Below are 16,492 nucleotides of genomic sequence, written 5' to 3' on the forward strand. Positions count from 1 at the left end.
GCATAGAAACATGTTTATGAATATTTATTACTAAAGGCAGCAAGCGATGGTATGTAAATGAGGTATGCAAATGAGTGCGTAAAGCTCAATAACGAGAGAATCAGTGCTAATTATCAACAGCTAGGAGAGAACCACAAATAATGTTATTTCTTCATGAGAAAAATTTGATCACCTCGTATTTGTCATTGATGAGGAATAGTAGAGGAATCAATCACATTATAGTACTGAATGTTGTATTTAAAGCCCATTTTATCCAAATAATATAAAGAATTTAAAGAACCAGAGATTCAAAGATTTTTAAAATTTGTCAAGTTCACTATGTATATATTATATATAACAAAGCAGCAAACACATCTCATGTTGATCTTGGCTCAAATGAATCTTCTTTATTAACTTAGTATGTTATTTAATAGGGTCCAATCCATTGAGCATTTTCATTAAATCTGACATCAATGTGTTATCCAGTAAATGTCCCCTTATATCTTTCTATACTTATGTCTGTGGCCTCCAGAGGTCTCTGGTATGATGGGTGCAGAAGTAGAGGCTATTAGTATCTATTTCACTCTGACATTACTAGATTGTTCACAGGGCATATTTACTTTAGCTTTTATTTCCCTTTAGTCTTTAAGTTCTGCACGTTGCCTCCTTTCCTAATGTTCGTAGTATCACTGCGCATGCCCACAAAGACAGCGTATGCATGTGTGCGGCACTTGTGCTTCCTTATAACTGGAGGGGCGAATGGGGGAAGAGAAGGGGCAATGTAACATAGGCCAAGTACAGTAAGGGGGTATTGGCACAATTGCGGCTGATGCAGACCAGTGCAGAGATGCGTATACCCCCTGGCAGGAGCCAAAGAGGAAATGGGCAAATACGTGGCGATCGCTAGCTAGCCGATCCTGCTTGGCTGTTTCAGCCGATAGGTGCTTTCTGCATTGATCCTGCATATATTATATAATCTTCTGGGAGTATTTTAAAATCATTTTTTTTGCTACTTTCATTTGCATGTGAGGAGTATTATATCTGCAGTATTATCTCACGCCCTAATAATGAAAACAAATATTAAACTTTTCTCATGACCTGGATGTGTGTGTGTGGGTGTATGTATGCCTGACATATATGCTACAGGAGCAGAGCTGGGCACATCTTGAGATGCCCCGGACTCGGCGTATGGGCGACACATTTTGAACATAAATAAAGGCCAACATGCTTCCAACTCAGCCTCAGGCCGGTCATCCCTAAATGTGCAGTCTATTATCACATGAGGCCTGTTTCACCACAGTTGTAAGCACTGCTTAATACCCCTCCCAGAGAAGTGTTAGCTTCTTGCTGCTTCCACAGTAAGTACAGGGACCGGATATACTTGCAACTCAGCCATTGTTTAGTGCATGCTTGCAGAACCCACTGGCTGTGCCTAAGCTTTGGAAGCAATGATTGCTTTAACAAACATGCCGGAGTCCTGGTGTATGTCATATTATTTCAGATGTAGGTGGAAAGCCGATGTAATAAAATCTACTTGGAGAGAATGTCCAACACCATTCTTCACAAGGGCGCTGGAGAGCTAGACAGGAGGAGGAGAAGAGGCTCCAAATCCCCGGGGAGGGCAGAGGCCGTCGTTCAGCATCTGTGATGAGTTTATTTGCATTAAAATGTGAATTTAATTAGACTCTTCACACTTAACTAACTCTTCTATTTCTGCAGATCTGAGGTATTTGATTCTCTCAGCTAATCCTTTTAGCCCTAAACCTCTTCCAGCTGCTGGTGAATCTGTACAAAATCCAACAACTTCAGCCTCCCCAGATGGTTAAGGTTGTTCTCTACAGAGTGTAAAGTTCTTCCTCCGGGGAGCGCTTGGCACACACTATAGCAATGGGGTTAATCCAGTGCCGAGGTCCACAAGTTATAAAGACATGTCCTAAGGACCCAAATCTGTACTGACAAGAAGTGCTGAACTCTCCAAGAAAGTGGAATCAGTTAGAATCTAAAGAAGCAGCCTCTAATGGCCTCAGTATGCGCCCTATCTACAATCCCACTGTAGATGAAGAGGACGGTTGGGAACAACCAATCACATTACTGTTTCACAGCTGTGGGGTCTTGTGTTTCCTTCCTGGCCAGAATGCTCTCTGCATGGACGTCGTATGGTCTCTCTCTGTGTAAGATGGGTTTTCTCTGGATGGTCCAGTTTACTCCCAAAAAAATATACACGTAGGTTCATTGGCCTGCGACTAAATTGGCCATAGAATGTCAAGGGACAATAGGCTGTAAGCTCCACTAAGACAGGGACTGGTGAGCCTACATACAAATGCACAAGGATGACGGATAGATTCAACTAGATTCAGAAAAACTGTGTCTGGCCTGACAAACGATATCTCAAAGTTTCAAATAACATTTGTAAGACTACTTATATAAGACTACACACGTATATATATATATATATATATATATATATATATATATATATATATAATGTGTGTATGTATGTGTACATATATATATATATATATATATATATATATATATATATATATATATATAATATATATGTACACATACATACACACATTATATATATATATTTTGCAAATCACTTGTGTGTGCTGCAAGTGTTTTAAAATAGTATTTTTATAAAAAAAATACAACTACTTTTCTTGTCACAGTCAACTTTATGTGTCAGTATCCATAGTACAGCGATCTGCCGACGTGAAAATAAAAATTATTGGTGGCACGGAACAGGAAAAATTGGTAAAAGATTGAGAAGATTTACACAAAAAATGTGGTATATAAAAAAATATTTGTGAAATAGTAATTGTGTTAACTTCATTTTTATGTTTTGGAGCCGATAGTGGATTCCACATTCGTGGGATAAATGCTGCACGGAATTTAACTGTTACAAAAAAAAAAAAAAAAAAGAGTCCAACACAATCTTATGCTTGTTACAGTTTTACCTTTTAACTAGTAAATAGATATAAAGTTGACATTGATGTTCTGGGTTAAGATTTTTTCTAGCTACTAAAGGAAATCTTACATAAAGATCGCTCAAACTGCACGCAGTGTGTGACTGATTGTGGCTCAGGTTAGCCCGCATGGGAAAACAGGCATTTTTTTCTGAATTAGAAATGAATGCTCCTTTAACTTAATTAAACATGTGTACAAGTGAAAGAAATCATTTGATAGAATGCTGCCAGGACAATTAAGACCATCGTGTATGTGAAAAAAAGACAGTATGGTGCTCTAAAACAAACAACATATAAAGGACTATGCGTCAGCATATACATAAGTAGGAGAATTTTGTGCACAATATAACTGTATTGGGGTAAGCATCCAGCCATAGAGAACATAAGAGGCAGCACAATACATATAATCAGGACAATCATTATTTATTAAGAGAATCAAATTAATTATTATTTATCTGAAGGGGTACAATTTATTTATGAACATATAAAGCTGCCAATATTATTTTATGAATAAGTAAAGGCGCAATATTGATAAATAATTATATGAAGGTGGCAACAAATTATTTCATGAATGGAGAAACAATTTCTACTCCACACTTGTCGCATTACAAGTGCTAAAATGTACTTGCGCACACATTTGCCATTTGAAAACATCTGGATGGCGGCGATATGCAAATTTACGCTCTATTTGACAGTTAGTAAATAGCTCGATTTCCAAACCACACACATTATCATCGTCAAAAAACGAAGAGTTGTGTGAAAGCACATTTTAGTAAATGTACCCCTATGTCTCCCTCCCCAGTCAGTCACTGTTAGACTACGTACACACAGGAGTTAATTTTTGAAACACTTTGCACTATTAGCTTCCAAAGATGCTCCTGTATCACTTTTCCATCCACTTGAATAAGAGACTATAGAACAAACGCTCAGAAGTGCCCAGTAGGACGGCCGCATGTTCCCCACTCATAGGAAAAATAGGATAAAAAACATCTGGCTGGGCACAGACATCGTGTAATGTCACAAGTGGAATTACAAATCATTTAATTGCTAAAGCCCTGATACATAGTCATAAAGAAAGACTTGAAATTTGATTACTATGTATTTGTATTTTTACAGATTAATGTCTCAGTGAAAAGACAGCTTTTAATTGCTTGGTACACACTTGCCCATGCGTGGGATTCACAATGCTCTGTATTAGTATTGCTTCTTGTAACACGAATGATTGCAGTTTGCAGTGCAGAAGCGGTATCAGCTCTGATCCTCAGACAGATGGACCAAATCTTTGTCCGTCCCCTGCAGTCTAATACTGGCTTCCCCAGTGTGATGATACCGATGTCACCTCATCACCCTACTGAGACACTTCTGTCTTCATTACTCAAGGAAATTCTTAGTGAATTTAGTCCATAGTGGTTTCCACATAATAATGACCATGAAGAGATGGAGAGTTCCCCACAACAGGAATAACTTTGAAAAGTAGGACACAGAAAAACAACAATGATATAATGACCATTAATTGGAAACAATCATCAACAAATGATTTGTACATTTTTTTAAATGAAATTATGACATTCACTTCATAATGAAATGTTCATTAAAAGGGTTTTGTTCCCCCCCACAAAAACTTAAAAATAATAATGTGCCCAAAGTGAAATAGTACTCACCAGATTTCCCCATCATTCATTCAAACAATGGTTCCTTCCTGCAGACCCAAAGCTTGTACTGAGAACTACAATTCATCGACCCAACGGTCTCTCTGCATAGATTTTTAAACCGCACAGCAAAATGCAGGGAGAACAGAAACAGCTTTGAATGAATGTTGGGGGTGGCTGGAGGGGAGCACTGTGATTTTACTAGAGACTGCCCATGGGCACACAATTCAGTTTTGTTTTTTTGTGGAGTAACACTTTTATTATGGTTTTGTTTTGGCAGTTATTCTGCACTGAAATAGCCCTTTGCATAGTGAAGTGTTTGATTTGAATTCTTTCTATATTGTCTGAATATTATCTATTGAGCTGTGGATGGTCGGATTTCATTCACTAGTCCTTTGATATTCCTTAAATATCATGATAAAGTAGACAGCAATAATCTTTCTGGTGTTCCAGGCGGGAGCAGAGAAGTGGGGAGTTCTTACTTCCTGTCTTGTATCACACAGGGCAGGTGTAAGTAATTGAACAAGGCCCAGCTTACAGTGATTTATCAGATAGTGCTGGCGTTTGAAGTGGGATAGTCCTGCTCACAGTCCTGTATCAAATCAGACAATGATGGTCTTGTGAATGTAATAAAGCCATGCTTAAACTCCTGTATTATATAGTGCTGGAGGTAGATATGGGATGACATCTTTCCTGCTCTCCCCTATCAGAAAGGGCTGTTATAAAAAGTGGAATAAGTTCCTGCCTATAGTTCTGTACCTGAAAGGGCTGGTGTTAGGAGTGGTATGATCCCGTTCACAGTTCCGGAGTAGGACGAGTTTTCAGCTCTATAGTGGATATTGCTGGTGCTAGGAGTGAGGTAAGGGCTTGAATGCGGTTTTATATCAGATGGCGCAGTCTTACAATTCTGTATCTGACTGCTGATGTTTGATGTGGAATGAGTCCTTGCTCACATTCTTGTATTGGATAATGCTGGTGTTGGGGGAGTGTAGGATGATGGTTTGCTTGCAGCTCTATATCTGATTTTGCTTGCTTGCTGTCCTATGTTAGAGAGTGCTAGGTCTAGAATATGACCCTGCTTACAGTCCTGTATCCAATAGTGGATGGCGCTAGTGTTTAGGGGTAGTATAAAGCTCTGACACAGTTCTGTATTGGATAGTGCTGGTAATAGAAGTGTTATGAGGGCACAGTTCAGTATCAGAGCGCAAGTAGTAAAAATACATTTGATGTGGAATGAGGTCTTGCTTGCTGTTCTATATCATACAAAGATGGTGTTACTAGAAGAATAAGGTCCTGCTTACAGTCCTGGTGTTAGAGGTGGCATTAGACCTTGCTTACAGTCCTGTAAAGGTTAGAGTGGAGAATGGACTGGCTTACAGCGAGGTATTGGACATTGCTGGTGTAAGGAGTAGGATGAGGCCCCTGCTTACAGTTCTGCATTGGAGAGTGGATATTGGATATGAGGCAGGACTGGTGTTAGAGGTGGGATAAGGCCTTGTTTACAGTCCTGTATTGGAGAATGGACTTGTTTGCAGCAAGGTATTCGACAGTTTATGGTGTAAAGAGTAGGATGAGGACCTGCTTACACTCTTGAATTGGATCGTTAATATTGGATAGCACACAGGGCTGGTGTTAGGAGTGGAATAAGACCTTTCCAATCAGCACACCCTGTTCTAGAGATTTCTCTGCACTCACCTGCGGACTGTCTTGGTAAGGGGGCGGTGGCACACTCTGGGTGGCCATCATTGACAGAGCTGGTGCTGGGGACACATGTTGCATCATGGGATTGATTCACATCTAGAGCCCTGTTGAAGGGGAGAGAGTTAGTCTTCATTGAAAAGAATCTGTTTTTAGATAAAAATGTCTTTAATAATCACAAATAATGTTGTCACTTTTCAGCTGAAGTACATGTGGAAAAACTGTTATTTGAGGATACAAACATGTAATTTTGATTTCACTTGGAAGAATCCATGCTGATGCATCATGTGAACCCAGTGCCACAGATTAGGGAGAAACAATGTTCAATACTATTTGTGTCACACGTCTAGAGTATACAAAATGTATACCTAAAACCAAGGCTTTACATGTTGCTACGATTATCCTTTGATTAGCAACGTTTACACTTTCACTATTACAAACCCCACAAGGACAATTTGCGGATACCAAAACAAATTTAAAAGACTCATTTACATCACATCTGAATTCTTTTCAAATTCATCATAAAAATATAATAATCTTTATGATATCTTTAGATGAAATAAAAAGAAAAGACGGATTTAAAGTGAGATCAATATGAACTGCAAATGTTACCATTGAGGATTCCCAAAAGTGTTCAGTTCTACAGTAATTATCACTACAAACCAATCACAACTACTTTATCACAGTGGATGTTTATGTTTGGCAGTGAGCGCCTGTTTCTTATATGTATTATTTGTAGTGAGCTGATCGTTTTATTTGCTTTTATTTATCAGGGTTTGTATATATGTATTCTGTTAAACTATGATGAATGAAGAAAGAAGAAAATATTTATATTTAACAAAGTGGTAAAGGAGGGTTTTGGGCAGTTTATTCCACTATTTTTTAATATACAGTATAGTATAGTGTTTTATTATACTGGGCAGCCATGAACATAGCCTTAATTATAATGGAAAATATGTACTTTTCAACAGTGGCTGGATACCATTGGGATGAGGGTTCCACCATTTTTTTTCCAGCCCTCCTCCCACCAATCAGCTCTGTGGTAGATGGTTGGTTATGTGGATTCTGTCTGGTTTTTTTTGTTTGGTTTTCTTTCTTTTTTTTCTTTACAGAGTGCACTGAACATTGGGACTATTGCATTACAGGTAACAAGTACATCTATAAATGCTCTTTGATGAGCCGGTCCCATTAAAAGTATAGGCCTTCTGCAGAGAAGCATTCATAAGTGCATTCTGAGCAATGTAATACAATGTTCACACACTAAAGTGACACATGTACTACAAACATTCTCATGACTAAATTAAGTCGAAATCAAGCAGTATTATCGTAGCAAAACCTAAACCTTTATTTCATTGAAAGGTCTGGTGCTGAATGGTGGGCAGGAGCTTGGACTTATTTAATGTTTACAGTGCACCTTCCAAAGAATTTTCAGCTTCTACGCACGTTGATGCTCACTGTCAGTGTGAGGAAGTGATAGAGTGCCCTTAGTCAATGAGCCCATGTGTATGGTCATCAACTGCCACCACTACCTGTGCCTCATGGCATCTACATGGCCAGCGGTGTCCAAACTGGACGTAGATCCAACAGCTCTGCATCCCTACACTGTGTATTGTATGTATGACACTAGAATAGTCTCTGCATGGAAAAGTCAGATGAAGCTGGTCTAGTTCTTTAATCCGACACCCACATTAGACAAACCACGGCCGTACATTTTATATCATGCAAATTTTTTCCATTGTGGTGCATCCGTAGATGAGCCTAGACCACTGGCTTGTATTTGTCCCCTCGAGACCAAATTGGCCAGCTGCCCACGTTAAACACCCCTACTTTGAGCCTTTATATATTACGACATTTGACCAGGATCATTTCATTAATTTAACAAAATGCTAAATGCGCCTTCCGAAGCACAATTGCCCTGTGCCTTTTTTTTGGGCAAATGTCGTTGGGCTGTGACATCATAGACATAGAGAAGTAGCCAACAGTGGCAAAATTTCCAGGGGAAAATTAAAACACTGAATGGTTGACATTATATCACTCATTTAGGGTGTTTTAGACACCCCTAAACCGTGGCACCCTAGATGATTGCCTAGGTTAGGAAATGGCCACCATTCTGTAGCCACCATTCCTGGAGATGTTCCATCTCCAGCATGAATGGTGGCTACCGTTGGCACTAACACAACAGTGTATTACCCATTTTCAACATTTAACCCGAGCAAAAGGAAAGTTATTAGCATAAATTAACTCACAGCTGTCTGCATTCAAAGGCGTAAATACGCACTTTGGCTGCCTTTTGTGGAAAACTTAACACGAAAAGCACATATTTATATAAACAATTAAAAATATAGCAAAACAGGAACATATGTAAAGTATAAATTGTGTATGTCACACTAATTGTTTCCAAAAAAGGCTCTTTTGGTTCATAAATTCAATGTGTTTCCCAATGTAGACCTATATTATTATTATCTTTACTGAGGGCATGATACAAACAAATAACGGACAATAACATGAAACAAGACAGAAAAGATGATCCTGCCCATTTGAGCTTACAATCTAAGAAGTATGGGGAACAACTGATACATAAAGCAGCGGAATAACAATTGTAGCTGGTGGTGGAGGAAGTGGGTGTGGCTACTGTACGGCAGAATCATTATCAGCCAATAATAAAGCAGCCATTGGTGACTGGTGTTTCTTACATGGAAGGCAGGAGAATATAGTCCCTACATAGCAATAGTTGGGAGATATGTATTTTTTGGCCATTTCCAAAATCCGAAATCAAAACAGATTTCAGATGTGAATAAAATGATCATCTATCACCAGCAATAGAAAACTCCACATCCTGAAATAATAACAATAATACCATGTGTTTGCTGCTCCGATGTAGAATATCAGCAGTAAGAACAGGTCCAGTGTTGCACTCACTGCTAAATGCTTCATCTGTTACCATGAAAATATTAATGCACAGTATGAAAAGCAGACAGGAAAAATAATGAGCTCATTATATATCAGCTAATTAGGGTCTGTTGACATTAAACCCATTAGACCAATTAACGTCCTGTTACTGGTACCAAGGGGTTAATAGTGCCTGGTAATTACCTGTGAGGTAGTACACTTCACAGACACCAGGTGTACCTGAGAGCACCGGGGGGCCACAGCGGAGGATCAGGACAAGTCTAACGCAGTGGAGACAGTTTCCACAGCACACAACAGGCGTGCGGTCCTGTCACCGCCGTTCACGTGTTCCAAAGAGTTAAGGAAAGAGCAGAATTGGAAAACGGAACATGAAGTAAACAAAACACAGCTGGGAATAAAAAAAACAGTCTACGCAAACATCAGGTCGGAATGGTCCAACGTAACGGAAAGGCTTAACCATATTCCAAATAAATAAATGTCACTCTCATGCAACATGGATTGGATGGATCATGTAGATGTGTGTTATTGACATAAAGGCTGCTTTACAACACTTTATGAGCTTTGGCAATGTTTCATCTAGCTTACAGCATATTGCAGGCTAATAGTTGATGGTTTGCAATATAAGAGGCGGGCGTCAACTAGTCACTTGAATCCATACACTGACACAACTGTGCACTGGTTGTAATATCTCCCAGGACAACTCTGCTGCGGAGACGGTGTAAATAAGCACGTCACACGCAATACCGACTCGCCGGATGTCATACTAAGACCCTACCCAGCATGAAGTTAGGGTTACTGAATTTTATTTGAATGTATTTTTTGCATTATAAAGACTTCCCTTAAATAAAATGATGGTGCACAGACTCCCACCCACTCAAAACTGATAAAGGGGTTAATAGCCCCTCAAAAAAGAGCGAAACAGAACTGGTGCACGCTCCGCGGGCGAGCTGTGCGCAATCAACAAAGATTGTTTTGAAACAAGTCGGCGGCAGCCGCCAAGCAGGGATAATGGCATGTGTTTGTTTTACTGCAGGCACAACACAGAGGCAGAGCTGGCCTACCCCGCGCCCCCCACAAATCCAGAGCTGAAATAATCAAACCGTAATTGCAGATGAAGACACAGCCCGGCTGGAGCAAGTGATTTCTAATCAAGAAAGAAAAGAAATATTGGTTGAGGGATTATCATAAATTTCAGCAGACCAGGGTATTTATTACTCTCATGTGGCTCAGGTGGGAGGAAAGGCAGAATATTCATTTATTGTACACACGGAGAGACTGCGAGAATCTCTGTTATTAATCCACGGAAATCCCAGAAATTTTATATAATCTAGATATATATTTATGGGAAAAGATGCATATAGTATGCCTGAATTATAATAAATCTATATTTTTATATTGTTATACAAACACATGAACAATGACAAACAGCAATATTTATTCCTAAGAATGAATTCTAGCACTTAGTAGGGTCTCGTCAGATATCTAATGCCCTTAGACCCTCAGAAAGACACTGCCAGGGTACAACCAATCAGTCAAAAGAGAACTTGGATCTTGTATCACATAACGATTGGACAATTCAGGGACAAAATATCAAAAGATAAATGTTCTATGAAGCTGAAAGCGAAATGGCTTGCCGACAGTAAGCCTTAATATTTCCACACATCCCAGGTGAAAATCACCATGTTACTGTTTGATTGTTGGACTTACTATGTATAACAAAAACAAATTAAAAAAAAAATAATGTTATTTCCGCTGGAGTTACAGACTCGCAGCCTTGGTGTGTACAGAGACTTCAGATGTTCCACAAACTTCAATAAACAGAAGCACATTGTAAACCCTGCACCTAGGTCTCTATCCTTACAACCAAGCAGCCTCTGCAGGTGATATTCTGCCTGACACTACTGATTCCACAATTATGCTACAAGATATTAAATGGGAGAGTTTGGTAACATTTCATATTCACTGTTATAATTTTATTTAATTAATTGGTCCTTTTATTTATCACTAGCCTCCCATTAGAGACATTCTCCTTGCTATCACCCACTTTCCCCTTCAGGTGGCAGTCTTTCACCTTGAAATATCTGTGTGTTCTCTGAAGTGGCCGGTCTACAATGTTTACTCTGTATTTTCTCCCACTCCTAATAGAGTTCTCCGCTGACCATTACATGAGGACTCTACCTCATGTTACCGTAGTTGTAAACAAAATCATTTTTTCCTAACCCTTTTTTTTTTTTTTATCCAAATATTAGCTGTTGATGTCGTGCCATTGTCATTTCCTCTGCAAAATTAATTACCAACCTGGAAAGAATTGACTGTTGTACCACAAAATAACTCTCTGCATTATGAATTGATTTTGCAACACAAATTTTACCCCAGATTAATCAAACAGTGTTTGATTAACCCAAAAAGTTTTTGCTGTTATGGCAGAGATGGAGCGTTATACACTTATAATGCACGGAAGTGATAGTAAGCATTGCAATTTAGGGATGGGGAGCATTTACACCCAACAATTTAAGTTCTTGTTAGATTGATATATCCATTACACAAAATTAGTTTTGTGGAACAGTTTAGTCATTGAAGATATTAAATCAGTTCTGTGGAAACTTTAAAAATTCAACAGACAAATGTAAACAACTATTTTTAAATCATTTTGTTTTGTTTACCATAACTTCCATGATGACAGCAGAAAGATTCCAATGTTATGTCAAGTGATTTTACAGGCAGAATGTATGGTTGACAGATGGCAAAGCTAATATTTGGGTGTGGACCTGTGCACTGAATGATATGATGTGGTCCAGTAGATGGAGAAACGGGTGAGATGTGGATGTTTGGTGGTCAGCTCACGTTCAGCTTACGCTGGGGCCGGTGAGTGTGGTCAGAAGATGACCACACAGACTGAGAGCACTCACCTTCCCACCACATTGTCATACTGTCTAATAATCCAGTCAATTCATATTTCAATTAGACTATCAGACTATTATGAGCCGTTGCCCACTTTTGGTGGTCACTTTATTGGATGTACTTGGATCTGATGAGGGACTGATCTTATCCCAGTAATGAAGAATGGTCACATCTTCTTCACCCTCTCTTGTCCGTCCGCCCCCTCAACAACTAGGTTTGAGAAAAATAGCTGATTTTTGCACATAATATTGGGATCAAGGTCCTTTGTCCAAGTGAGAATAGTGTTTTACTTCTTGAATGCGAAGGTGTTATTATTTTTCTATACATTTGTTCTCAGTCACCCTCAGAAAAAGCTCTGCACAAATGTGTAATTTGGAATTATACCCTTACCGTTCCCCATTGTGTCTCCAAACAATACAGCTTTATCCATGTTTCATTACTATTTACCAGCTTCAGTCAGTGAACTTTGGAGACCCTGTCATCGCTCAGAGCCCATGATTCTTCTATTAGAGTAAAATACAATGGTGTAAATGTATTTTTTGTATTCCCACCAGGGCAGGACTTCTCGGTTGTAATAAAATTTTGCCATCTAGTCCAGATGACTGTCGGAGAGCTGGTGGGGAGTGAGGCTCCCTACATTTATACATATTGGCACCGTCCCGTTATCGGGGGCTAAGGCTCTGCACTACTTTTGCTATGCGATAAGGATACCTTAATTAAATGCTCATAAGATCCTTGGTCATTACTTATAAACGTAATGGTGGCTCAGTGGTTAGCACTTCTGCCTCACAGCACTGGGGTCAATTCCCGACCATGGCCTTATCTGTGTGGAGTTTGTATGTTCTCCCCGTGTTTGCGTGGGTTTCCTCCAGGTGCTCTGGTTTCCTCCCACACTAATACATACTAGTAGGTTAATTGGCTGCTATCAAATTGACCCTAGTCTCTCTCTATGTCTGTGTGTTAGAGAATTTAGACTGTAAGCTCCAATGGGGCAGGAACTGATGTGAGGGAGTTCTCTGTACAGCGCTGCGGAACCAGTGGCGCTATATAAATATATATATATAAACAAGTTAACCCGTGCATGATACTCATGCATTCTAGTCAAATCAAGCTACTTAAGGTGTTAAAAAGGTTCTTGTCATGCATTTGGGCCATAGCCCAGGCCTCCTCAGGGGAAGAGCGTTACTTCCCAACGCAAGCGCCCTTTTTTAACGTGGTTTTGTCCACATGTCACCACCTCATCATTCTTCTCCATCACCTCATCCTTCGTTTTCATCGCCACATCTATCCAGATGTCTATCCAGACACAGGGATCTCTCTCAGCGGTCCCGAGTATCACACTCCTCTAACTCTGTCACCCCTGGCAACCACCAACCACTCCCCATTGTCACCCCCGGCAACCACCAACCACTCCCAACTGTCACTTCTCCTTCAAGAAATATATATATATATTTTTTAAATCTTTATAAACACTTTTAACAATTAACAAATTAAAATAACAAATTAAAAACATCTTAGTATACCAAATTTCAGCCCTTTCTGAATTTTTTTTCCCACACAAAGAATTTAGTAGGTCAGTGTATAACTCCGCCCAGCAGGTGGCGCTGCAGCTTGGTTTTATTTTTTTCACACACACACAGACAGACTAACACACGCCACTAGACATTTATATTATAGATGGTGGTGGTGATGATGATGATGATGATGATGATGAACCTTCCCTGGTTGGTGCCTGTAAATGATCAGTGATTCCTTTTTCTTCAGTACGCCCTCTTTCCTGACATCACTGACAAAACATAGTAAACTTCCTTCCCGGGGAGTCTGTTGCTTGGGATCCCCACGTGAGTCCTCCAATTGTCGCGTCTTTGTGATACTCAGTGACCTATTTATCTCTAGACACCTTTCTCATAGCGATATAAAAATTCCTGATCACTGCAACAAATGTATAGCACTGGTAGAGCGGAGCGATACTCCGCTACCTCTGCCATACTAACCTGGAGACTTCGCTCTGCAGATATGTACATGTATGACCTGTGAAATCTCTGGCGAAAACGCCGTTATCGCACGCTGTACCCCTTTCACGTATATGGCAAAAACTGAAGTTTTCACCAGCAAGACGGCGTTTCCCCCCAAGGATATATTAGCACCTTAATTTCTTACTGCGTTGTGCAATAAAGCTGTGTGGCTACAAAGCTGCTGTCTGACATTCACACTTTGCTTGACACCACAACAGAATTCCTTGGGAACTTCTAATACTTTTATTATCTTTATACTTCACTGTAAGGATATTACAGACAGCGCAGTTATGCAATCTTCTTTTTAAAATACTTATTAAAATAAAAAAATGCCAACACTTCCTCCAAAACACCCACTAAATACTCTCTTGAACAATCATATGAGTAATGTTAAATAGAAAAAAACAATAATGTAGTTAGATATAAACTAGTTAACTGACTAATAACTCCTCTCAATCACAGATGAAGACACCCAGAGTGAGACTTTGCAGAGCTGGATGTCTATGTATAATGCATCTGGGTGCGCAGTCATCTGGTAATAGAGTACAGTGTGGACGTTCAGTGCTGGTCCATCGTCCTCAAAGAGAGTTATTATCCATCAGTGCGGGAAGATGTGGACAGGGAGAGTCTGGTTTATTGTGGAAGTAGGGTGGTAAACAGAGTAGCACTAATTGATTATTTATAAGCTCATTAGAAAGTTATATTTATAGACCAAGCTCCACTGTTTATGCTCCAGTAAATCAGAAAACATAACCCCAGTATATCACTGCTTGACCCTTCCTCAGATGAACCTTACAGCAATCCGTTTAGTGGTTAATTCTTCAGGCGCGGACTAGAGAGTCATGCAATTGATTCTATTATATAACATTAATATACTCTACATGCGTGACTCTATATAATCCAATAAAAAGTCATTCACATGGTGACAGCTAGTACAAGACCAGTGTTTCCACGTGGTGCAAGGGTTAAAAATTTAAAACAAGGTCATTAAATTTATTACCTTTATAGCATATACTCACATTAGTTCTAGGCAGATATAGAGACAAACGCCCCTCTTCATCTCACTAGTATGTAATATGTATTCTGGCTTCTGCGTCAGATATAGCATCTAAATAGACTCAGTGATTATGCAAAATTATAGTTGCCAACTATAACATCCATCATCATTATCATTTATTTATATAGCGCCAGCAGATTCCGTAACACTTTACAATTGGGAACAAACCTTAATAAAACAATACTGGGTAATACAGAAATAGAGGTAAGAGGGCCCTGATCACAAGCTTACAATCTAAAGGACAATGGGATTTTGAAAAATAAGGGCACGTTACATCATATTGCACAATGGACCAGCTAGAATGCAAAGGTAAAGAGTATTGAGTGGGCAATTGTGTGTGGCAATGTTGGTCAGAGGGTTTTTGTCTTGTGTTAACTGTGTAGAGGGTGGTAATAGGGTAACCTAGGGAGATTAAGATGGTGGTTAAGGAATATTACAAGCTTGTCTGAAGAGGTGGGTTTTCAGAGAACGCTTGAAGGTTTGAAGACTAGAGGAAAGTCTTACTGTGCGAGGGAGGGAATTCCACAAAGTGGGTGCAGCCCGAAAAGAGTCCTGTAACCGCGAATGGGAGGATGTGATGAGAGTGGAAGAGAAACGCAGGTCTTGTGCAGAACGAATGTGTTGAGTTGGGAGATATTTTGAGACAAGCGAGGAGATTTATGTTGGTGCAATTTTGTTGACGGCCTTGTATGTTCGTAGAAGAATTTTATATTGGATTCGTTGAAATACAGGCAACCAATGTAGAGACTGACAGAGTGACTCAGCAGATGTAAAACGATTTGCAAGGAAATTCAATCTAGCCGCTGCGTGCAAAATAGATTGTAGGGGTTCGAGACTGATTTTGACTTTGGGAAGACCAGTAAGGAGGGAATTGCAATAGTCAATGTGGTGGTAGTTGATGAGTGCATGAATTAAGGTTTTTGCAGTGTCTTGTGTGAGATATGTGCGTATTCTGGAAATGTTCTTTAGATGTATGTAACATGATTTAGATATAGAGTCAATGTGGGGAACATAGTGCATCCTTACTGTAAACTGCCTAATGCTAACGACTCGGGTCCTGGGATTCTCTTACGTACATGCTTTTTTAGCCATATCATTTACACCAGCAACGGGGCAGGTGTAAGTGCTGACAGCGATACTGATCGTGATGACTGGCACAGCACAGTCTTTATATTACAAACTACATGTATGCGTGCCAACAGATGGCACGGAAAAAGGGCGCTTGTGTTGGGAAGTAACGCTCTTCCCCTGAGGAGGCCTGGGCTAGGCCCAAATGCATGACAAGAACCTTTTTAACACCTTAAGTAGCTT

The 16,492-nt window shown here is 39.6% G+C and overlaps 1 protein-coding gene across 1 annotated transcript in view; it reads right to left on the reverse strand.

Annotated features, from left to right (window-relative positions):
* The window catches only part of PKNOX2 (PBX/knotted 1 homeobox 2), a 202,754-nt gene that overhangs the window by 73,729 nt on the left and 112,533 nt on the right, over nt 1–16,492 (reverse strand). The window contains 1 exon segment of the mRNA XM_075190372.1: nt 6,296–6,405. Coding sequence (XP_075046473.1) covers nt 6,296–6,382 — 87 coding nt within the window. The 5' untranslated portion in view covers nt 6,383–6,405.

This window comes from Mixophyes fleayi, chromosome 11 (genome assembly GCF_038048845.1).
Source record: "Mixophyes fleayi isolate aMixFle1 chromosome 11, aMixFle1.hap1, whole genome shotgun sequence".
Lineage (NCBI taxonomy): Eukaryota > Metazoa > Chordata > Amphibia > Anura > Limnodynastidae > Mixophyes > Mixophyes fleayi.